The 26247-nt window shown below is 36.1% G+C and overlaps 1 protein-coding gene across 2 annotated transcripts in view; it reads left to right on the top strand.

The window, feature by feature from the left end:
• Window positions 1-26247, top strand: part of NEK7 (NIMA related kinase 7) — a 151289-nt gene that overhangs the window by 63752 nt on the left and 61290 nt on the right. For both annotated transcript variants that reach the window (XM_033199539.1, XM_033199540.1), the window contains exons 2-3: window positions 8508-8595; window positions 21529-21669. In XM_033199539.1, coding sequence (XP_033055430.1) covers window positions 8536-8595; window positions 21529-21669 — 201 coding nt within the window. In that variant the 5' untranslated portion in view covers window positions 8508-8535. The remainder of the gene's footprint in view (window positions 1-8507; window positions 8596-21528; window positions 21670-26247) is intronic.

Consider the following 26247-nt stretch of genomic DNA (forward strand, 5'->3'; position numbering starts at 1 on the left):
CCACGTGCTGTTTCCCCCAAGCTAAAATCGTGGAATCATTTTTAACTTCCATTTTCCGTCACCCACCATATCTAATCAGTCACAAGTCCTAAAAGTCAAAACAAGCAATGCTAACATCGATCCTCTATTCTCCATTTCCTTTCATGTTTTATTCATTCAGCGATGTTTATTGAGTGTCCATTATATGGCAGCTGCTTGCTGATGAGTACAGCAGGGAACAAAATGACAGTCTCGTCCTCTGCTACTTATATCATAGCAGAGGAGATACACAATAAAAAAGTAAATAGTAAGACAATTACAAATTGTTATAATTCCTGTGTAGAAACTAAAGTGTGAAGATATGAATCAAGCAGGGGTCAGGGTGGGGGCAGGACACTACTTTGGCGAGGGCGGTTTGGATAGAGCTGATTTTGAACTAGCCATTCAGGGATTCTGGGCCTAGAGGATGGTAAATACAAAGGTCTGATGCCAGAAAGGATTTCACAGATTTCGAGAACAGAAAGGAGTTTAGTGCTGATGGAAGGCATTCATTAAGAGAGACTGGGCGATAATGTGGGAGACGCAGGCAGGAGGTTACTTACAGAATTCTACTGTTTTTCAGAAAGGAGTTTGAATTTTATTCTAAGAACAATGAGAGTGTTATAATTTCATTTATGTTTTCAAAATATCACTTTGGAGAGAATGGTAGAAAAGGAGAGATCAATTAATAGGCCATTATAGTAGTCCCAGGTACAGACATGATGATAACTTGTAGGGTAGTATTAGTGGTAATGGAGGAAGATGAACAAATTTCAGGTATATTTTGGAAGTAGAACAAATGATGCTTACTGATGTGTTGAACGTAGGGAGCAAGTTTCATTTTAAAATGTCCTTGATGAAGTGGTAAAAGAGTATTATTCTTATCAAATGTCAGCTTTTGAGTATATGTCTTAATATGATACGTGAAATGGGAAGTGCGCTTAAAGTTCTACTGCAGCGAATCAAAGTTGTCTCAAGGAAAAGCATTTGTGCAGTTGTTTGAAGAGCAAGGTGAGTAGCTACTGTTTTCATGGAACACCGTGTTTACTTGAAAGCAAGACAGTATTCAGACAGGCATTTCATAGATATTTTTAGGAAAACAAACTGCCTGTCCTTTAAAGGAAAACAGCTGACATTATTTGTTGTTAATGATATTTGAACTTTTAAAGTGAAAATTAGAGTTTTGGAAAACCTGTATTCATCAGTATGACCTTGACATCTTCTTGGTATTTAAAGACTTTTTGGATGAGATTGGTGGTGATCTTGACTAATGTGATTTTTTAAATGGTATAATGAAATAGCCAATATTTAGAAGATCTGAATAACTCAGTGGACTAAAAATTTTCAGATGACCAATGTAAAAAGTCTTGTATAATAAAGATCTATGCAAAGGGCAAGATAGACTATTGGATTTTAAGAGTATGAAGGTTCATAGAAATAATTTGAGTGTGCATACTGCAGTTTGAGAATCTGCCACCTGACAAATTTGGTATAATATGAAAGAAGAATATCTACAGTGATATAAAATGGTTATTAAAATACTTCTCTTTTTTTCACCTATACATTTGTGGAAGGACAGATTTTTTAATATATATTCATGTGCCACATAATGATGCTTTATGGACTGCATATGAAACTTAACGGTTTCTTAAGATTATAATGAAGATGAAGACTTCCTATTGCCTAGTGATATAGGTGTTGTAATGTTTGTAGTGCAATGCATTACCTTTTCCATGTTTAGATACACAAATACCACTGTGTTTCAGTTGTCTATGGTATTCAGTATAATAACATGCTATACAGATTTGTAGCCTAAGAGCAATAGGTTATACCATATAGTCTAGCTGTGTAGTAGGCTATACCATCTATGTTTGTTGAAGTACACTCCATGATGTTCATACAGTGACAAAATCAACTAAGAATATATTTCTTAGCACATATCCTCTTCATTGAGCAACATATGTCTGTACTTCAACCAAAACAATGTGTCTCAGCAGATTGAATGCAGAAACTTTTTCTATGAGGATAGATATTAAGTTTGCAAAATGTAAAACAATTCTTCCCTTCTAACTAACTTTTGGAAAATGTAGCTATTTATAAAATATATATATATAATATATGCATATATATGTATGTTATTGGTAAATAATTTAGTATGTATTTTTTAAATTTCTGAGTTTTAATTCCCAATATGGAGAATATAGATGGATTTAATCCACATAAACAAAAGGTCTTTAGAGACCTCAGGTAAAGAAATATGGAGACCTAAAAGTTTGAGAATTGTGAGGCTGGGTCAATTGAGTAGATGGTGATATATGTAGAAATAAAAAAAGATTGGAGGAAAAGCAAGTTTTGTAGTGCATGAGAGGTGGAATCCTTTATTCCGGTGGAAACACCAAGTGGACAGTTAGATACAGGTGTTTGTAGTTCAGAGCTCAGGATAGATACCTGCAGTGAAGATACAAATTTCAGAGTAACCATATAACAGTAGTATTCAAGGCCATGATCCTGGCCAGTCATGGTGGCTCACGCCTGAAATCCCAGCACTTTGGGAGGCTGAGGTGGGAGGATCACTTGAGTCCAGGAGTTCTAGATTAGCCTGGGCCACATAGTGTGACCCCATCTCTACAAAAAATAAAAATTAAAAAATTAAAAAGAAATTTAAAAGGACATTATTCTGGACGACTTGAGAAGTGTGTAGGTTTAAAAAAAAAAAAAAAAAAAAGATTCTAGTCTTGGAGCACTCCAGCATGTATAAGTTAAATAGAAAAGGGAACTTAGAATAGCTAGGAGAGAAACCAGGAGGATGTGATGAACAGAACATTTCAGGAAAGTGGGTTAGTTATGTTGACAGCTGGTGGAGGATGAGTAAGAGGACCCTCATGATGGCTCTTGTCATCTCTTGTCTGTATTGGTGCAGTAGCCTGTTAACTGGCTTGCTTGCTTGTGGTTGTGCCCATCTGTCCTATTGCTAGAAAGATTGTCTTTCAAAGATAGTGAACTTCCCTCTCTTTCAGCTGCTTAAAACCTAACAATCTCTCTCATTTCAAATGGATATCGTAATTTTTTTTCCATAAACTGACACTTGTGTATTTTTAGATTAATCTTTTGCTGCTAATTCCCCACCCAGTCTCCCACAACTTACCAACTTTAATTTGAAATTACTTTTAAAGTGGTGTGTACTATACTTTTTACTGTTTTCATGTGTTCTTTCCTCTTCTCAGAATTCCTCTCTTCCCTAGCTCATCTTTTCCTATTCATTATTTAAAACCCAATTCAGGCAGCACCTTCTTTGGGGAGTGTTTTTTTGTTTGTTTGAAGATCGGTTGCCAGATTTGTTGAATGTGATGATAGTTTTTTCGTCATTGATTTTATACTTAATTTGTAGCAATAATTACTTGATTTTTCTTGACATGCATGTGTTCATTCATTCATTAAATAAATATTCATTCAGCCACCTATTTTGTACCAGGTATTGATGTAAGCACTGGTGATACAGCTGTGGATGACACAAATGTGTCCCTGAAACATAGAACTTACAATCTGGAAGAGTGAATGCATATTAAAATATGTTATATATTAAAATATATTTTTCTTTCCATTTATGAAAGAATTAGTGGTGCGAGATAAACTCTTTGGTCTTCCGAGGACATGATAAGTAATGGTGTTAAATCAGTATGTAAACATTGACATATTCTATAATAACCTTAAGAACCCACTGAAGGCTGGGTGTGGGGGCTCACCCCTGTAATCCCCGCACTTTGGGAGGCCAAGGCGGGTGGATCACCTGAGGTCAGGAGTTCCAGACCAGCCTGACCAACATGGTAAAACCCTATCTCTACTAAAAATACAAAATTTAGCTGGGTGTGGTGGCACACGCCTGTAATCCTAGCTACTCAAGAGGTTGAGGCAGGAGAATCACTTGAACCCAGGAGGCAGAGGTTTCAGTGAGCCGCGATCACACTGCTGCACTCCAGCCTGGGTGGCAGAGCGAGATTGTGTCACATGGAATTATGTTAGATGTATTATGCAAATAATTTTTATTCATTGTACTTACTGTAATATGTATATGTTTTCATCCACAGTTCCTGCATGGTAACTCACATAACGCTTGTTACAACCTTTTGTTCTAATATTGGGGTGCCTCAGGACTCAGAAGCAGGCCTCAGAAAACAATCTCTCTGTGACCTTCTCCTACCCTCTCACCTGCTTCTTTCTCTCCCGAAGGCAGGGGTCTTCCCCCACCTTTCTGTCTTGGAGATGGCCATAAAGAAATTCTCTGACCTACTCTGTCTGATTGTAGGTCTTAACACCTTCATTTCAGAAGGGGTTCTGTCCCATACTCTGGAGAAGGAATGCTGCACAAAGAGGCCAAGAAGAAGCTGAACAGACAGGCCTGGCTGGGTTTCCCCACTCAGTCTGTTAGTATTTGATCATATCTTTTTTGTCCAGTCACATTTCTGTATGGTTGTCAATCATGCCTAGCCAATGAAATCTCCACAAAAGACCCAAGCAGCCGGGTTCAGAGCAGTTCCGGATAGCTGAACACATTGGAGGTTCCTGGAGTGTGTTGTGTCTGCGGAGGGCATGGAAGCTCTGCACCCCTTCCCCCATACTTGCCCCATGCATCTCTCCATCCATATGCTTTGTAATATTCTTTATAATAGACTGGTAAACGTATTTCCCTTCCAGAGGTCTGTGAGCCGCTCTGGCAAATAAACCCAAAGAGGGGGACATGGGAACCCCAGCTTGAAGTGGGTTGGTCAGAAGTTCCATAACTGATGGAAAGGGGGCGGTGGTCTTGTGGGACTGAGCCCTTAGCTTGTGGGATCTGGTGCTATCTCCAGGAAGATAGCGTTGGAATTGAATTGGAAGAAACCCAGCTAATGTCCACTGCAGAACTGATTATTTGCTTGATATGTGGAGAGAAACCTCTACACATTTGGTCACGAAGTCTTACTGTGATTGTTGTGGTGTGAGAGCAGAGGAAAAACACAGTTTATGGTTTTTTTCACTCTTTTTAAGTTTAAATTCAATATGAGAAATTTATTGAGAGTTTTATTTCTGTGCAGAGGCTCCTTGACCTTTATGGGATACCGTAGAAGTGAGTTCTTTATGTAGACTTCTAGAGTAAAACACTTTAAGTTTCTTTGAGTTTTGTATTTCTTTTTTCATGGTTTTATTTACTTAGATATTGTCACTTATCAGTGCTGTAGCAAAACCACTTTATTATAACCTAGCACAGAATTTCTCAAAATGTCTTCTTTGGATCAGTCAGACTGTGGGATATTTTAAAATGTTACACAAAGAAAACAAAGCAAAGAAGAAAGTTAAAAAACGTTTACTAATTGCAGGCCTGCTTGGATCCTTTGCTATGCTATTCACTATGACTCTTCAAGAGAGATTCTTACAAAAAATAGTATTTCATAGGGGTCTTTGACCAAGAAACTCTTTTCTTTTTTTTCATGGAATATCTTGTGAAACTGTCTGTGGGACACTAGGTATGAAATGCTGATTTTAATATTGGATTTCATGCTAAAAGGTATTTGGATTCACTTCTAGAATTATCCTTCATCCTCCTCCCCTCCTTGAATCCCATACTGTATAAACATGATTATTTATCATGACCAAGTGGGATTCATCCTAGAAATGAATACTGGTTTAATATTCAAAATTGAATCAACACAATTCAACATTTTAACATTAAAAAAGAAAAACCACGTAATAATTTCAATAGACACAAAATTTTTTATAAAAATCTAACATCTATTCTTTGTAAAAACTTCCAGCAAACAATAGAAGGGAATTATCAACCTGATAAATCAGGGCATATATAGAAAATGTATAGCTAACATAATACTTACTGGTGACAGATTTAATACTTTTTTCCTAAGATTAGGAGCAAGGCAAGGATGTCTGCTCTCTACTTCTATTCATTGTACTGGAGGTTCTATCTGTTGTAGTAAGGCAAAAAACTACAGAAAAGCTACTTGGACTAATATGCAAGTTTAGGAATTTTGCAAGATACAGGGGCAATATGCAAAAATGTTTTATTCCTATACATTAATAACAATCAGAAAATTGAATTTAAAAACTCCACCATTTATAGTAGTATCAAAAAATATAAAACAGTAAATAATCTGAAAAGAGAGTGAAAGACCAGTATAATGAAACTGGAAGCCATTATCGAAAGAAACTTAAAATAAATGAGGTATTCTGTGTTCATCTGAAAAGAGAGTGAAAGACCTGGCCGGGCGCGGTGGCTCAAGCCTGTAATCCCAGCACTTTGGGAGGCCGAGACGGGTGGATCACGAGGTCGGAGATCGAGACCATCCTGGCTAACACGGTGAAACCCCGTCTCTACTAAAAAATACAAAAAATTAGCCAGGCGAGATGGCAGGCGCCTATAGTCCCGGGTACTCGGGAGGCTGAGGCAGGAGAATGGCGTAAACCCGGGAGGCGGAGCTTGCAGTGAGCCGAGATCGCGCCACTGCACTCCTGCCTGGGCGACAGAGCCAGACTCCGTCTCAAAAAAAAAAAAAAAAAAAGACAGTGAAAGACCAGTATAATGAAACTGGAAGCCATTATCGAAAGAAACTTAAAATAAATGAGGTATTCTGTGTTCATGGGTTTGAAGACCCCATATTATTAACATGTCAGTTCTCTCCAAATTGATCTTTAAAGTTGACGTAATCCCAGTCAAAATCCGAGCAGTTTTTTTGAAAATCGAAACAAGCAGATTGATTTTACAATTCGTATTAAAATCAGATATGTAGTTAAGTAGATATCAAGACTTTATAATAAGCTATAGTAATTAATACTGTAGTTTTATATAGAGTAGTAATAGTACGTGTAGTAGGTACACTATAGGGGAGTACTACACTATATAGTGTAGTATTGGTGTTAGTGCAGATAGATAGACCAGTGGAACAGCAAAGAAAGTGCAAATATATATATGTGTGTGTATATATATATATAAACACATGATCATTTGGTATATGACAAAGATGACACAGCAGCAGTGCAGTGTGGTAAAGGATAATCTTTTCAATGTATCATTTGAGGTCAGTTGGATAGCCATAAAGAAAAACAAAGATTGACTGTGACTTATATCATAAAAAAAACTTAATTCCAGATGGTTTGTAGATCTAAATATTAAAGATTAAAAAAATAAACCTTACGTTAGAAAATAATATGAGAACTTAGAGTAGAAAAATAATTCATAAATAGTACACAAAGCATTAATCATAAAGAAAAAGATTACTTAGACCACATTAAACTTATGAATTTCTTTTCTTTTTTTTTTTTTCTTGAGACGGAGTCTAGCTCTGTAGCCCAGGCTGGAGTGCAGTGGTGCCATCTTGGCTCACTGCAAGCTCCCCCTCCTGTATTCACACCATTCTCCTGCCTCAGCCTCCTGAGTAGCTGGGACTACAGGCGCCCACCACCACGCCTGGTTAAGTTTTTTGTATTTTTAGTGGAGACAGGGTTTCACTGTGTTAGACAGGATGATCTTGATCTCCTGACCTCCTGATCCACCCGCCTCAGCTCCACAAAGTGCTGGGATTACAGGCGTGAGCCACTGCGCCCAGCCATGAATTTCTATGCATTAGTTCATGGAAAGACACCATTGGAAAGGTTTTAAAAAGACAAGTCACAGGGTAGAAGAAGAAATTTGTAATACAAATGAACCATGCCCAGAATATTTGTATTGGTTTTTAAAGAGTATAATGAAGTGAAGATGTGTTTTAGTTGTTCCATCAGTTAATCCCATTTAAAAGGGACCGTAGTTTTTTGAGTCTCAGATGTTGGTCATAAAGTAACATTTATAAAGAACCTAGAAACACGTGGTATTGAGTAGAATCAGTGCAAATGTAGTTCCTGGAGTGTAAGGGCTGTGCGTGATTAATATTTCAATTTTTGAGTCTTGTGCGATACCTGACACGTAATTACCCTCAGCCTAGTTTACTGAACGAATGGATGAATGCTTTATAATTACAAAGTATGCATAAAAGAGGAGACACTCATATGAGGACTGGCCTTTGAAGTTTAAATTAAAAAAATCACAGTAAGCAGTTGGATAAAAGAATAAAAGTACTAACATTTTTAGGATAAGGTGCATTTTAGGGATGTAAAACATTGAACTTTATAGGGAGCGTACTCTGATACTTATCTTCTAATAGTGGCTGGGTAGAGGAAAGTATCTTTGATTTAAAAGGCGGAATGGAGAAGAAAGAATTTCATCTCAGGAAACAGGATTTTCTAAGCAAATAATGCTTTTGGAGAAGTGGAAATGGTTGAGACTGAATATTTGTGGGAGCTAACTGTTGCTTGGATTTAGCAAATGGCAGAAGAGTGTGGTGTATCTCAGTGAATTTTTGAAGCATCAGGTAAATCTCTAGCATTTGAATGCATGTGTCAGGCGTATGATAAATGATGTGAATTGGTAATGATTACATTATTTAAATTTCAACTTTACATTTTTGCAGAGTTCTAAAGTTCCTGTTGCTTCAGACAATGGATGAGCAATCACAAGGAATGCAAGGGGGGCCGCCCATTCCTCAGTTCCAACCACAGGTAATTTATCCTAAGTAAGGTGGGCAGAAGTATATATATAATCTATGTTAAATATGTGTAAGCAAGTAGTACATTTACAGTTGCTTTAGGAAATAAAGTAGCACAAAAGTACTAATTTTGAGTTTCCAGGTTTTAATCAGCATTTTTTTTTTTTTTTGCTTTGTTTTTCAGTTTTGTTTATGGCTTTTAGGTATAATTGTTTTAGGTGTAATTAGTACACTTTTTAGATATAATTATTTAGGTGTAATATATTATTTATTTTTAATTGATACAGTACAATTGCCCATATTTTTGGGGTGCAGTTTGCCATTTCTATAGAAATATTTATTTTAAAATGTTGTTTGATAATGCTTAGTTCCCGTTTACAAACATGAAAACAAAAAGGCGGCTTTAGCTTTTAACTTTATTTGAATGACCTGTAAGTTCTGAACATTAGTATTAGGTTTAGGGAAGGAAGGGAAAAAAGTGAGACTGTGCCTAAGTTTGGGAGTGCCAGTACATTTTGTACCTGCCCCTGCTTTAGTGGGTTGATCTTGCCTTGCCCACAGCTGCCTTCCATGATGGTTACTTTTCTCTCCCTCTCACTTGTAGTGTATTTCTCCTGTGATATATTTGCTTGTTTCTTGTATTTAATAACATAAAATGAGGTGAAAAAAATCTTTTAGTAAAAAATGTACACATATTCATTATTTAGCATCCTGCATTCAGTGTGAATGCTTGTCATAAAGCTAATGTGTAATGACATGTTTTAAATAACAGTCACCACCCCATGTCAGGGCGATACCTCATTTTTATTGCTGTTGTTCCTGAAGACTGTATTCCTCAGCTTGGTGTTTGAGGCATTCTACAATATGTCTCACGTATACTCTGCTAGCCTTGTCCCAGTTTTGTTTGGATAGTATTTCTGAAAACATTTGGGCAATTGGTAAGTGTTCTTTCACAAGAGTTCTATAGTCAAATAGGTTTAGGAGACTTGGGGAAAACAGCAACTTTGTGGCAGTACTTCCTCAGAGCCTTTCCTACACTAGTGTGCATTGTGAATGAATTTTAAAGAGTGGTATAGGCTTTAGTGTTTTCCAAACTTAATTTGTCTATGGAATCCTTTTTTTATTTTTAGTGCATCTATTGACTTCTCGCAGAAGCACTGTTCAGAGAATAACCATCTATAAAAAAATGATCTTTTCTGCTTCTGTGACTTTGTTCATTTTGTACCCTCCATCTTCCCCTCCAGTTTTCTAAATCCTGCCCGTCCTTTAAGAACCATCAACAAAGCCGTCTCTACCATAAAGCTTTGTCTGATCCTGTGAAAGCAGTATCTTTCCTTGGAAATGTGGTGGTATCTTCTTTGCATCTCTCTTCTGGTATTTCTGATACTTTGGTGTCATTTTTATATGGGCATTTTTCTTATCTCTCTTACTAGATTAAAATCTCCTTGAGGGAAAGGACTGTGTCTTACTTACCTTGGATGCCCTGTGGTACTTCAGTTTCTCACATGTAGCAGGGGCTCAATAAGAATATGTAATTGAAACCATCCAGGGACTCAATGAAATGAGTCCTTTACTTAATTGCACTATTACATTGCTTTTCTTTGTTATACCTGTCTGAATTCTCTATATTGAGTAAAAAGACCCGTTAGCTTAAAGTAAGACCAATATTTTAATTTCAAGAAGATTTTTTTTTTAAGTCCCCATATATATTTATGTTATGGTCATAAATTATATTATCAAGGTTATAATAAACATATCTATTAAATATAGACCTCTTAGGACTCATTTTACACACATATACAAACATTATTGTTTCATATTATATTATTTCCAGCAAAGACAACAAAATAACACCTCTAAAAATTAGGTAGTTCATGTTTTGAGATTTTGAGATTCATAGTTTTTAACAACCTTCTGTTTCAAAGAGGAAAAAAGTAAGCGCTTTCATTTTTGCCTCCTACTGACTCACCAACCAGGAAAGGTCGGATTGGCAGTAGGAGGGGAAAATAAAAGTGATTGTTTTCCTGTGAGACACTGGGCTGCCCCACAGTATAAATTTCAAAATTATAGAAGCGGTTCTGCATTTCTTTTCACACTGTTCCTTTCGTTTATGCCTCCTGCTGCTACTCCTGTGTGGGTGGACCTCTTTCCCTGTTGGAAACAGGCAAGTGTCATCCCAGGTTCTAGCTGCCTTGTGGCAGGTGGGGGAAGGGAGATAGATTTCTTTTTCCTCCTCTCTGCATTCACACTGATGGTGTGAGACAGTGAAAGAAAGATTACCTGACAGGAGTTTATAGGTATTATTGCTTATTAAGTCTTTGAAAAACGTTACTGCTCTCAGTAGCATTATTTTAGAAGACTGGGAAAGGACAGCCTCTGCTCAGCTTTGACAACCTTTTTTTGTTTTGTTCCACACCACTGACCTGAGTAATGGGGGTGATATGGCAACATCTGGTTAGCCCAGTGACTTCTTTCACTTTTGTAGTAGAAGTCTGGGCATAAACAGAAAACTAAGGAAGTCGGGTTTCTGAGTGTCAGATACCAATTCCCTGTTATAATTATAAGTGATATCTTGGCATATCCATTCTTTTTCTTGTTTCAAAGTGAATACTCTCACTCCATAATGCATAATATGTGGACTCATTTTTGGTATAGTATAAGTTCCTTTTGTTTTAGAATGTGAGATTTATGTTTCTTTATTAATGTATTTTGAAATTTTTTCTATCAGCTCCACTCTTTCCTACCCTCCCTTTTTTTCCTCCTTTCTTGTTTTCTTCCACTAGCATCTAGAAGGTACTGAAAGGATATTTTGATTAAATTCTTGTTCTGTATATTTTCATTGCCTTTGGACTCTTGTTTGTGGAACGGTGGATTTAGCTTTTTTTTAAAAAAAAAATTCAAATTGTATAAAAGGTGTTGACTGGGAAATAGTAATATTTTTACTCTTTAAGACTAATTTTAAACAATGGAAGTTTACAGTTAACATTTTGTGAGTATTTTGATTTATGGTTATTGGCTGAAGATGGCTATGGTAGAGTCACATTTTTTCCAAAAAGTTAATTATAAACTAATTATAATCAGAGTACAATTTTAAGAATTTTTATGAGTTATTGGAAGGAGGATTAATTTTCATTGTGATGTGATCAGAGGCCTAGGTTTTTTTTGTTGTTGTTGTTGTTTAATTTGAAGATAGTGTAATACTTTGGCTACTTACGATAGAGAAAAGACATGTCACTCAGATCTATGGGTAGAAAAACAGATATTCCTTATTCTTACAGTGTGGAAAGTATGAAAATCTTATCTTGGAGTCTTGCAACTTAACCAGTAAGGTAGACTGACCATTCCTTTAAGCTTCATGGCAGTTCAGACTGTAATCCATTTACTATTTTGCATCTCTGTGAAGTGAATGTGGAGGGATGAAATAAAGTTTACCTTGAGTAGCATGTTCAGGGTAGTAATCAGGGTTCATTGTAGGCCAGCCAGAAAGAAAGTATCCCACTCTATTGGATATGAATTTTAGACTCGATAACTATATTACCTTCTTTATTCTCTAGCTTATCTTCTGGAGTTACTTTCTTTGTGAAATAAGTGTCATTTAACTTTTTTATTTTGGTCAACTGATTTTGCCAACGTGTTTGTCATAGGCATTGAGCAGAGTACTTCTGTTTTTGGAAGTCTTTACAGAAATTTAGATGTTACATTCTCCTAGTAACAGTTTCCTTCTTTGAATAACTTTATTGATGGTACAGAATGAGCAATAGCTTTTTTGAGGAAAGAGGACTCTTGCTGTAGGTTAAATTTATGGCCATGAAACTCAAGTAAAGCCTAATGCTGCTCAGCAATCATCCTTAACTCATCCACTCCCTACTTTCCTGGCTCCAAACTCTCCCACTTGATATCTTTTCTGTCCTCAAACCCATAACATGTCCTTTCCTCTCCTAGCTCTAAGCTGATGCCCTTGCTCCTGTTTTACTGAAGAAACTGAAGCAGTCAGAAGAAAACCTCCACAGTCTCCTACCATAGTTGTCCTCCTCCCAGAGTCTGTATTCACACCGTCTGCCTTTTCTGTTGTTACCAGATGAACGATCCACACTGCTCTCAAAGGCCAACCCTCCCATGTGCACCCCCTATACTGGGTCTGTGCTACTATGCTATTATTTCTCCCCTCTAAACAACAAAATGAAACAAAAGAAAACCCCTTAAACAGTCTATTACTCTTCCTTCCAGTTGACCTATTTCTCCACTCCCTTTTATAGCAAAGATCCCAGAAAGGTTTTTCTGTAGTTCAGTCTCCCATTTCTCCTTTCTCTCTAAAATCTACTCTAATTAAGCTCTCTACCCCATTGTGCCACCTAAGCTGCTCCTGTCAAGTCACAGTTATCTCTCCTGCTCCATCCAGTGCCAGTTTTCAGGCCTCATTTTACTTAGCAGCTGCTTTTGATAGACTTGATTATGCTCTCTTCTTTGAAACCTGTTCTTCACTTGGCTTCCAGGAATCTTGTTGTTTTCTTGTCTTAATGGTCCCTCTATTGATTTCTTCTCACCTTCTGAGAAGGTAACACTTAACAGTGGAGTGCCCACTAAGGCTCTAAGGCTCAGTTCCTTAGAGCTCTTTTCTCTCTATGTCCCTTACTTTGTATTCTCTTCCAGTCTCATGATTCTATGCTGGTGACTCTTAAATTTGTATCTCAACCTGGACCTCTGCCCCAAATTCCAAACTCATATACCATTTGCCTACTTGGCATCAAATTTGCATGTTTCAACCCTAATGCGGCCCCAACTGAACTCTAAATGACAACCCACCATCTTCTCCTTCTCAGTAGGAAATCTATCCTTCCAGTTGCCGAAGCTAAAACTCTTAGAGCCATTACTAATTTCCTCCTGTTTCTCTGATCTCATATTTAATGTTAGCATTCACCATAGGCTGAAGCTTTAAAATATATTTAGAATTTAAGCACTTCTTTTCTTCTCCACTGCTGCTACTCTGAAGTTACTTTAATCTTTCACCTATCTTAGTGCAGTATCTTCCTAATTGATCTCTTTGTTTTCATCCTTGCTCCTTTCCCCTTTAATCTATTCCCAACAGCAATATTTTAGTCACATCTGTTTAAAGCCTTTCAGTAGTTTCCCATTGGCTTGCTCATTCATCTTCTTCAAGTATATACTTTACTATCACCTTCTTGATCACTCAATGAAAATGGAACCTTCCCACTCACCTAGTATGTCCACCCTGCCATATTTTTCTCCATAGAATGTATCACCTTATCACTTATTTTGTTCATTGTTTTTCTTCTCTTAGGTATAAGCTCTCTCCCTAGTCCCAGCATGGTACACATAGTAGTCCCAGCATGGTACACATAGTACATATTCAATAAATATTTGTTGAGTGAACAACTTGGTTTCAAATCAACCTGTCCTCTTTCTTTATGAGCCCTGTTTTTAAAATGAGTATTAAAATATATAAATATCTTCAGAATTTGTCTTTCATTATACATGTAACCACTTTTTTTAATTATATATTTGTTTATTGCCTTTTTAGTGTCTGTGCTATATCCCCCTCCAGTAATATTTGTGGAATAAATGAATAAATTGTTAACAACCACTTTTACTCTCTGTCTCTGTCTTTCCATAAAAGGCTTTTTTCTCTCCATATTTAACTTTATCAGGTATAGCAAAGATAAAAGATAATAGCATGAGCTTTATTGCTAAATAAAATTTGAAAGTTATTTTAAAGTTTTGTTGATTTTAAATTTTGGAGAAATGCAACAATATAATATAAAATATAAGGTAGTTTATTTAATTAAGTAGCACAGGAAAATCACCAATAAGAGATGAATTTGCAGCAACAATGAAAACCTTATTAATGGTGTTAATTATTGTAATTAATACTGGCTTGTATATTAAATCATTGATAACAATACCTCGAGGAATTATCAGGACATAATTTTCTCTCTGGGGAGACTATTGAGTTCATGCTGTGACTCTTCTAATTTCCCCAGAGAGGGTTATCATCATAATGTTATCCTGAATTATCTTATTGCTCAGTAAGTGTCCTTGCCTTCAAATTTAAAGCAAATTAAGAAATTAATTTAGTCTTGGGAAGTTATTGTTTAAGGAGTCTGCACCTGTAAAAATAAGAACCAGTGGCAAACGGAATGAATTTTATTTTCAAATGAAAAGTATCTGTGTGAAGGAAACTCAGTAAACACAGACCGATATGTAGAAGTTAATCCCAATTAGTTAGTAAGATCTCTTGTTAATGTGATTAGAGTGTATTCATATCAAAAAAAAAGTTTGTTAATAAGAATCCAGAACAGTATACTGATTCTCTACTAGATTCTACTTAGAGCTTGTAGATAATTATAGTCATGCCCTATGTATTTTGGGCCTTTTACATTCATTTAGTTCTTTCAAATACATTAACAGAGTTAGTATTATTCTCTACTTCATGGCGTTTTGATAAAAAGCTAAGAAAAAAAAAAACCCTTTGGACTCTACCTTTGAGAAACTCAGTGTCTGGAAGGAGAAATGTATATACATAGTTGACCCTGGAACAACAAGAGGGTAGTTTGTGCAGCTAAAAACCCATATATAACTTTGACTCCCTAAAAACTTAACTATAAATAGCCTACTGTTGACTAGAAGCCTTATTGATAACAGAAACAGTCAATTAACACATGCTTTGTATGTTTTGTCTATTATATAATGTATTCTTACAATAAACTACAGAAAAGGAAATGTTAATAAGGAAATCATAAAGAAGAGAAATGATAGTTAATATTCATTAAGTGGAAAGTAGATCTTCATCTTTATCCTCATTGTCTTTGCACTGGATAGGCAGAGGAGAAGGGGAAAGAGAAGGGGTTTCTTGCTGTCTCAGGGAGGGGAGAAGTAGAAGAAAATCTACGTATAAGTGGATCTGCACAGTTCAAACTTGTATTGTTCAAGAGTCAGCTGTATAAACAAATAATTAAAAGTATGTGTGATCCAGGACCCAACATGGTGCCTGAGTTTGTATGTGTCTTGATAGAATTGAATGACTACTGTCAATTGCTACAGAAACAGAGGTAGAAGCCAATAAAAGCTGCCTGAGCCAGTTGAAGATGATTCCTTAGAAGAGCTGACATGGAACTGAATCCCAAAGATGAGCTGTGGTTTGCTGGGTGTGAAAAAGGAAGTTGTTCAGAAGGCATGGGAATAAGCAAGTGCAATGCCATGGGCATGAGGCCAGAGTTCACAGTGCACTTGGGAAATACATGGTGCAGCTGGTGGAGGGGGCCATAGCGAGGTGCAAAAGTGACTTGAAAAGCCTTCTGTCATAGATAAGGCATCATTATCCTCATTTGATAGTGGAAGAAACAAAGTGGGGTTTTACTTCCATAAAAGTTGAAGGTCCTCTAAGTGACTTTTCTCAAATCTAAAAGCCATTTTGTGCCGCTTAGAAAAAAAAAAAAAAAAAAAACCTGGGTGATTAAGGAACTTCAAGGAACTGAGACTCAGTTTACACTCCAAACTGAGAACAGGAAAACATCAATTTAAGTGATTTTATTTGGTTTATATTTCATGCTGATTTGAATCTCAGTATTTTGCTGAGTTATTTTATTCCCAGTAACTTAAAACATATGGGACATAGAACATCATTCAACAAAGAGACTATAGCTATTTCCTAAAAATAGTTCTTTACTTGAGTGGGAACCCATTTGATGATACCATTTTTTATTTAAAGCCCCTAATATAATGCTACCTACAGTGGAATGTAACTCAGCAAAATGAAGTGTGGCATTGATAACAATATACTATAATCGCTACCGAAGTATATATGTATGTATATATTACCTGCCTGATGATCTCCTAAAGGAGACCTCCTCTTATACAAGCTTATTTTTATACAAATTGCAGTGTGGCAGAGAGACACAAGGGTAGTTGGAGATGTGCAGCTATGCTCCTTCTCATGTCAGCTTTCCACATCTACACTGGGTGACAGGACATGGGAGCAGATGAGACAAGCTGTCACTCACCCACACTGCCCTTTGAAGAAAGGCCATGGGGGGAAAAAGGTGCCGCAAATGGGCTGTGAAGTTTACATACACTGCCCACTGTTAAACAGATTACGTCTAATGAAGTGTCTAATGCTCAGGCCATATCAACCTAATCCTTGGTGGCAGCTCATCCCTCAACTGCCAAAAAACACCGCCCTCTGGCCCTCTTTCGCCACTCTGGCGGCCAAGCACAGGGAGGTGCCCAGTCTTAATAAACCAAGACAGTGTGTGATCTGACATGCAAATGTAGGTCATTGCATATGTAAATGTGTGATTACAAACCTGCATGCCAAAACACATTAGTGAGACTTTGCTCTCAGCATGCGGTTGTCACACTGCTTTAGCAGTTCACGGTAATATTTGTCAAGTTATTGTGCAGACAGAAGATGGAATTCCCAGTCAAATTTAAAGTATCTGAATTGTTTGATAGTGTTCCTTCTAATGATGAAGCTGTATTTTGCTGTTGAGATCGACAAATCTTCATTAAGTGAAAGAATGATCTCTGTGTATGGGAGAAGGATTTATACTTATTAGATGACACAGACTATTAGTGCATCAGTATAAACAATTATTAGGCAATCATAGACAATTCAAAACATGTTTCCTTTTTTTTAAAAAAAAACCCTTTATTTAAAGTTAAAAATGTAAAAAAAAAAAAAAAAAGCCAAATATCCATTGGATATATCTGAGAAGTGGTACTTTGTGAGTTTCTTTGTTACATATATATCATTTTGTCACATTGACTTTTAATTGTAAATTCAATGGCTATGAAAAGAAATCCATTTGCAAATGAACATCATGGCAGGTTATCTCCCTTTATATGATAATTTTATTTTTGTTCTATGTTTCTTAGTGTGATATGCTTTTTCATCTTCATTTTTAACACATTTCTATTCCATTTTTGTCTTTATTTTTTATTTTTTTTTAGTCAAAAGACTTAACACTGAAAATATCTGTGGATCATCATGTAGGTTCCCATAACGTTGGGTCATATTAAAGGTGACTTTGCTTAATAACATGGCAGTGTGGCATAGGCTATACTTGGGAAGCAACTAGACATTCACTTGGTTTGATGACATCTACATTATGGGATTGGTGAGAGAATTGAGTTTGATGGCATTTAGAGTCCTGATATACAGTGCCTGCTAAGTTGTGGGTACGAAAATGGGACCTTCTATCATTGTTGTAGTAATTATAACAATTATCTTATGGTTCTATATTTATGAAATGAATTTGAGAAATTTGAAACATTTCTTGTACTCTCGTTGTTTTGCGTATTTTAAAGAAAGCATGATCTTTTTCTTGACAGTATTTTGGACTTCTAGAAGAAGAAAACAATGTACAAAAACAAATTATTGCTTCTTTTTTTAAAGAGAAAACATTGGATTTGAATTATAGTGACTCTTTGGCAGAATTTTATAGTTTTTGTTAGCATGATAGATATAGTAAAATTAAAAGATAAAATGTACTAGGGGTTAATGCAAAATTTGGCCCATATATCAAAATAGCCTTCTGCGTAAGTCCGGATTATGGGGTCATCAGCCATAATTATCAAAGGTTTCTTTGAAGGCCTAGGAGTTTAAGCTGAATGTAATGTGCTCACGAACCAGTGCCATCTTTGCATTAATAGGTCTTAAATATTCAGTCTCATTAGAGGGTGCACTAGCCTGGCCCCACAAGAACGTCATGTTTGGCTTGGAGAGTACAGAGTGGACTGTGGGTGTGAGGGGAATGGTAAAAGGCATGGAAGAGGGTGCTCATCAGTACTCCAGGAATCTTGAAAAGGCTCAGGCATGTCTAGCCAAAAAACAGAAGATATAAGGGCAAGTGATAGTTAAAATAGGCTTTTTTTGGTTATATTTTACATAGCTGGAGATGCTAAAATGAATGCCATCAGGAATGTAAAAGGTAATATTCCAACTTTAGCAATAGACAGTGTCTGACTGTAGTAGATGTTCAGTTAGTGTTTACCCCATAACTGAAGACTGAATGAATGAGTCCATGAACAAAAAAGTGAACAAAAGAACTAAGACAATCGGTAAAATTTATAACCTGAGTCTTGTCTCAAAATGGGGATGGCCACTGTGCCCCTGCCCCCAATATCTTATAATTATTTCTCTCATAGCATAGTGAAGAGCCTCTTCTATGTATTTACTTAAGCCATTTGAGACAGAAATAATATCTCATTCATCTCTATTTCCCTAGCAGCCAGCATAGTGCGGTAGTAAACTTCTTGCCACTGGACATATTCTTTGCAGAAGTTAAATAACTGTCAGAAAGTTAAGTATTTCATGCATTCATTAGTTGACAGTTTGGACTAAATGATTATATATTTTTGTAAGGTCCATTTCTTTTTTTTTTTTTTTTTTTATTATACTTTAAGTTCTAGAGTACATGTGCATGACGTTTATATCATGTATAACTCCCCAATGCAATCCCTCCCTCCTCCCCCCTCCCCATGATAGGCCCCAGTGTGTGATGTTCCCCTTCCCGAGTCCAAGTGATCTCATTGTTCAGTTCCCACCTATGAGTGAGAACATGCGGTGTTTGGTTTTCTCTTCTTGTGATAGTTTGCTAAGAATGATGGTTTCCAGCTGCATCCATGTCCCTACAAAGGATGCAAACTCATCCTTTTTGATGGCTGCATAGTATTCCATGGTGTATATGTGCCACATTTTCTTAATCCAGTCTGTCACAGATGGACATTTGGGTTGATTCCAAGTCTTTGCTATTGTGAATAGTGCCGCAATAAACAAACGTGTGCATGTGTCTTTGTAGTAGAGTAATTTATAATCCTTTGGGTATATACCCAGTAGTGGGATGGCTGGGTCATATGGTACATCTAGTTCTAGATCCTTGAGGAATCGCCATACTGTTTTCCATAATGGTTGAACTAGTTTACAATCCCACCAACAGTGTAAAAGTGTTCCTATTTCTCCACATCCTCTCCAACACCTGTTGTTTCCTGACTTCTTAATGATTGCCATTCTAACTGGTGTGAGATGGTATCTCATTGTGGTTTTGATTTGCATTTCTCTGATGGCCAGTGATGATGAGCATTTTTTCATGTGTCTGTTGGCTGTATGGATGTCTTCTTTTGAGAAATGTCTGTTCATATCCTTTCCCCACTTTTTGATGGGGTTGTTTGCTTTTTTCTTGTATATTTGTTTGAGTTCTTGGTAGATTCTGGATATTAGCCCTTTGTCAGATGAGTAGGTTGCAAAAATTTTTTCCCATTCTGTAGGTTGCCTGTTCACTCTGATGGTAGTTTCTTTGGCTGTGCAAAAGCTCTTTAGTTTAATTAGATCCCATGTATCAATTTTTCCTTTGAAAACTGGCACAAGACAGGGATGCCCTCTCTCACCACTCCTATTCAACATAGTGTTGGAAGTTCTGGCTAGGGCAATCAGGCAAGAGAAAGAAATCAAGGGTATCCAGTCAGGAAAAGAAGAAGTCAAATTGTCCCTGTTTGCAGATGACATGATTGTATATTTAGAAAACCCCATTGTCTCAGCCCAAAATCTGCTTAAGCTGATAAGCAACTTCAGCAAAGTCTCAGGATACAAAATTAATGTGCAAAAATCACAAGCATTCTTATACACCAGTAACAGACAAGCAGAGAGCCAAATCAGGAATGAACTTCCATTCACAATTGCTTCAAAGAGAATCAAATACCTAGGAATCCAGCTTACAAGGGATGTAAAGGACCTCTTCAAGGAGAACTACAAACCACTGCTCAGTGAAATCAAAGAGGACACAAACAAATGGAAGAACATACCATGCTCATGGATAGGAAGAATCAATATCGTGAAAATGGCCATACTGCCCAAGGTGATTTATAGATTCAATGCCATCCCCATCAAGCTACCAATGACTTTCTTCACAGAATTGGAAAAAACGGCTTTAAAGTTCATATGGAACCAAAAAAGAGCCCGCATTGCCAAGACAATCCTAAGTCAAAAGGACAAAGCTGGAGGCGTCACGCTACCTGACTTCAAACTATACTACAAGGCTACAGTAACCAAAACAGCATGGTACTGGTACCACAACAGAGATATAGACCAATGGAACAGAACAGAGTCCTCAGAAATAATACCACACATCTACAGCCATCTGATCTTTGACAAACCTGAGAGAAACAAGAAATGGGGAAAGGATTCCCTATTTAATAAATGGTGCTGGGAAAATTGGCTAGCCATAAGTAGAAAGCTGAAACTGGATCCTTTCCTTACCCCTTATACGAAAATTAATTCAAGATGGATTAGAGACTTAAATGTTAGACCTAATACCATAAAAACCCTAGAAGAAAATCTAGGTAGTACCATTCAGGACATAGGCATGGGCAAGGACTTCATGTCTAAAACACCAAAAGCAACGGCAGCAAAAGCAAAAATTGACACATGGGATCTAATTAAACTAAAGAGCTTTTGCACAGCCAAAGGTCCATTTCAACTCAAAGATCTTTGCAAAAGAAAAGAAATATCAGAGAAATACTAGATTGGGTGGGACAAGTTTATATTCTGTGAACTAAAGACAAGTTCTAAGGAGTTCCTATCTAAAAGTTCATGTTGTATCCTTCTTCTTTAATTAACTTTTTCTTTTTAGGCTTTCCTATCTCACATAATATACATATATATATATATATATGTTCTAATATATTCCTTGTTTATTCCCCTCACTAGAATGTAAGTTCCTTAGGTGCAGGGATTATTGTCTCTCTAGTCTGCTACTGTATCATCAGTGTATAGGACAGTGCCTGGCATAAGTTCAATTAATATTTGTTGTTGAGTGAATGGATGTCTGCAAACTTACCCTAGGTGTCACCTACATATATGAAAATATCAGTGATTGTGTGTATTGTGTGTATATTGTGTGATTGAAAATTTTTCTGACATTTTTAATTGCAGAAGGCCTTACGACCGGATATGGGCTATAATACATTAGCCAACTTTCGAATAGAAAAGAAAATTGGTCGCGGACAATTTAGTGAAGTTTATAGAGCAGCCTGTCTCTTGGATGGAGTACCAGTAGCTTTAAAAAAAGTGCAGGTAAGATGATTTTAATTATATAAATCAATGTAAAATTATACTATGTGAATTATAGATGATAAAAGTATATCCTGAATGATTGGGTACTGATAGCCTTAAGTTGAGAATGCTGGGAAAGAATGAACGTTGTATTTTAAAAGCCAGAATCAAGTGTAGAATAGAATGGAAATATTAGTTTTAACACTATTTCTAGGCTTTAAAAATTTAGCTGGTATTGAACCTCAAAAAGCTTTCACAACTCTAAATTTTAAGAGACAGATTTGAGTTATCACCATTACTTCTACCTGTACATTTAACTAGCTGTGGAATACTCACTGAAGTTCTACAGCTGTAGGCACTGTAGTCAGAAACTAGAGTCACAAAATGTACTGCCCGAAGTTAGTAAATGGAAGTTAAACTATACCAGCAAAAAAAATGAAAGGAAAATGAAGTGAACTTTATTTACTTGGAAATAAAAACGAGGCAGATAAAATTAGAACATTGATACCTTAACTTTAAAATCCCTTATTGTATTTGTGTCATTCTGGAATCAGATTTGCTCTGTAATCCAGACCCTTTTCTGTCTTCTTGAATTCATTTATCTTGCTCCAGCTACTCTTTCCAAGTCCTGCCCTAACCCTGGAGTTGCAGTCCCACTGAGCTACCCTGGAATGCTCACTTGCCAGAGCCCTGTAAGTTTCACTTGCCCTAATGAGATCCTCTGGCCTAGAAAATACTTGTCTTTCTGCCTTCCAGTGTGTATGACATCAAACAATAAATCACACAGTGACTCATACACTTTTACTTCCCTTTTTCAATTATGATAATAGTTATTCTTCACACGTGCTATAGCCTATTTTGCTTTGCAAGTCTGTTACCTTTTTTTCTGCAGAGACCTGTGAAATCTAAATGTCCTTTTTTTTTCTTTAAACTTCTTAAGGTGATTAGTACACTTGTGACAGCCAATATAGAGATGAACAGTTTTAATTTACATTTAAAAATGAAACAGTAATGATTTATAAAAGGTTTTATCTGGTGTATGTGTTAGATGTAAACAATAATAGAGATATCCCCATATCCACAAGCCAGCTTAAGAAATAAACATTAAAAATATTTTTGACATGTGTGTGCCACTCCCTTCCCTCAGAGATAACCATATCCTGAATGTAATGTTTATCATTCCTTTGTTTTTCTTCATAGATTTTCCTACACTAGTATGAACTTCTAAAATAAAGTCTATTGTTTACTTTTGCATTTTTTTGAACTTTACATAAATGAAGCATGTTTTATATATGTATCACACACACACACTCTCTCACAGAGCTTGCTTTTTTTCAGATAGCATCATGTTTGAGCACTTAGTCTGTGTTGGTGCATGCACTGTAGTTTATCCCTTTGCTACTGTATAATATTCAACTGTTCTTGTTGATTGCTGTTTAAGTCGTTTACAGTTATTTGCTATTACAAACAATGCTTCTCTGATATTCTCATGTCTTTCCTAGTATACACATACAAGAATTTCTCTCTTGTTTGTGCTTAAGAATGGAAATGATTGAGCCACAGGGGATGCATGTGTACTGCAAGTTACTGCCAAGTTGTTTTCCAGAGTTGAACTGGTGTAAGTTTTCACCAGCAGCATATAAGAATTGCAGTCTTCTCTGTTTTCATATGCCACTCAGAGCTTAAGAAAACACAATATGGAATGTAGTTATTAGTGTTTATGAAAGAGATTACTTTTGGAACAATTATTCCCTTACAAAAGAACTCTTTGATTCATTTTTGAAATGTATTAAATTTGTACTATGATCTCTGAGCACCCAGGGAAATAAAAAAGAAACTAGTGGTATTATTCCTGCCCTCCAGGGGAAAAAGAGTCTATCTAGAACAATTTAATGTTAAACCCTGTGGCATGGGTTCCTGATTTAAATAAGAATTCACAGAATGGAGATGTCAATTTGAGCTGTTGGAATTGGTGGAATTGGAACTTAAGCCAGGCTATAAATGTGAGCCCAGATTGTGGTGAGCATTGGAACCAGGCAGAGGAATTTGAACTGTAGGCAATCGAGGATGTACTGTGGACTCTCAAGTAGGGTAACAATCTTCAAAATCCATTATTTTCAAACTAAAATTTCAAGCTCAGCATACAGAATAGAGTGGAGAGAACATAGCTGCCAATCTGCCACAGAGTGTGAAGACGGGAGCATGGATGGATTGAGATACATTTGGAGGTCTCTGGGGACTCTTGGATCCCTTCTCTGAATCTGAGTGTGGAAAGGAGGGCTCAGTTCTGTCTCTAGTGATTATTTTTTACATTGCAGAACCTTCTCATTAGAAATAGAAAGAATGGAGGAAGGGGTGGAGGGAGGCAGATAAAAAGCTCTTGCTGCATTTTTCTATTGATTGGAAATTTGGATAAGTGTGAGTTAATTTGCACAATTGTATTTCCCTTCAGTATTAATTGGATATTATCCTCTAGCTGCCTCTGTTTTACGCTGTGATAAACCTCAAATTACTGTAGGAAGTTAAAGTTTATTCTTTTGGATTATCCCATTCCTTTCTGCTTTAGTGTTGATATTGTGACATCTTCTAGTTTAAGCCTAATTGCTTCATAGAAGAGAGAAATGATATTGTGAATATATTCTTAGCTTATTTATGAGGGAACAGTGCCTTAAATCTTTGTAAAGAGAAATATATTTGCATTTTAAACATATTATTGATTCTTGTGATGTATTACACTTGTGCTGATCAGGAAAACCTATGGTTCTTTCTTTTTAAAAAGTCATCTCTGCAGCTTAAAATAAAAAAAATTTAAAATATTGCTGACCAATGCTTTTCCTTTTGAAAAATGCTAACCTAACTCTTTACAAAAATCCTTAAAGAATTACATATTGAATTTTTTCATGCAACTTTTTATTTTAAGGCTATATTACTTGTCTCAAGAACTGTATTACCATTCCCAGGTCCACTAGACTCCTTGAATACTTCGGTTGAGTTCATAAGCTAAAGTATTGGTTTTATCATTCATTTATCTGCTTACAAAGTTTTAATGAGATAACATCCAGAATCCTCAGCTTAGTTTTTAAGACCCTTCCCTACTTTGTGCCACTCCATTTAGTTCACTTATTCAGGGCCGTTAACAAAGGATATGCTCAGCTCTGGCCATTTTACTGCAGGTTTGCCTGTTACCTGTATGGGACAGAAGAGTGTGTGTGCTAAATGCATGTTACTTCTTGGAAATCATAAAGTGATCTGAGAGCCTACAGTATATGGCAACATTAACCAATCTTTTTGAAAATGTACCTGTATCCCATCATGGTTCATTTGCAAAAAAATAAGATGGTGCCTTAACTAATAGAACAATTGTGAAATTCTCTGTACCAACTTTGTTTTTCTCTCTTGCCTCCTTCTTCAGTGCTTCCCTTCCTGCTGATCATTGAATCCATTCCTCCAGTATTTATTGACCACCTCGTGTTTATTGGTCAGTGGGTAAGGCTTTAGGAAGATTAAGATAAACATAATGAGACTCATGGGATTCTAGTGGGGTTACAACAAAGACACCTCTAACATAATGAGATAAGCACTGTGATAGGAGCAGCCTTGAAGAGTACAGGTGTGAGGAGGAGCTTAGGAAAGAGGCTTCACAGAGTTTGTGAGCGGGCTCTCAAAACTTACGTTCTTTATGTTGGAAGATTATCAGAAACTTTTTTTGATCTGGTATATGCAATCTCTTATATTTTGCTCATTGATTAGAGCTATAGGATTGAAGTTGGTTTTTATTTTATCAATCTGACATAGTGTTACAGTAGTGTGAATTTTGGGTCTCGCTGTTTCTTAGTTCTTTGACCATTGTTACTCTCATTTTTAAATAATACGTGAGGTATTTTGATTCTTTGTTCATTAATACTTAATTTCTCTTTGCTTGCTCTTAACTATATTTCTAGGTAACACTATTTTACTGTGTGGCAGCCATTGTCAGTGAGAATTCTTTTAGGAAGAAAAGCTAAAAAGAAACTTTATGTATTTATACAAATAAACATAAAGTGATAATATTGTTCAGATTCACCTTTTGATTCAGGTGATCTCAAAAAGTCTTCCCCAAAGTATTCTTTGATATTGAATGCTTACCTTTTATTTACTTACGTTTGCTAGTTGCTTTCAAGTATTTTTCAAGCAAATAACTTTTTAATTTCTATTAATAAGTTACTTTTTTACCCATGTTAATTTTAGATTCTGCATGTTTGCATATAATTAGAAATTAGGATTATATATGATCAGAAATTTGTGGACAATGATAGCACTTCCATAATATATAGAGTGATTTTAATATATTCATAACCTCTGTGCTCTGTATTCAGTCTCTTTTTTGGTGTTCATTGTGATTAACAAATTTATCTTGTAGCTTTTATGAACTTCATCATTTAATCTCTATAGACTTCCTTTCAAATTTCCAATTGTTATTTGAATAAATGGAAACTAAGCATTTGTAAGAATAATTCATAAATGACATTAAAAAATACAGAACAATTTAGTAAATTAATGTTAGTTTTTACTTGTCAAGGTGGAATACGCTTTTATCTTAAAAATTAAAGCTTTTTAATT

Source organism: Trachypithecus francoisi, unplaced genomic scaffold, assembly GCF_009764315.1.
Source record: "Trachypithecus francoisi isolate TF-2019V2 unplaced genomic scaffold, Tfra_2.0 Lachesis_group5, whole genome shotgun sequence".
Taxonomy (NCBI): Eukaryota; Metazoa; Chordata; class Mammalia; order Primates; family Cercopithecidae; genus Trachypithecus; species Trachypithecus francoisi.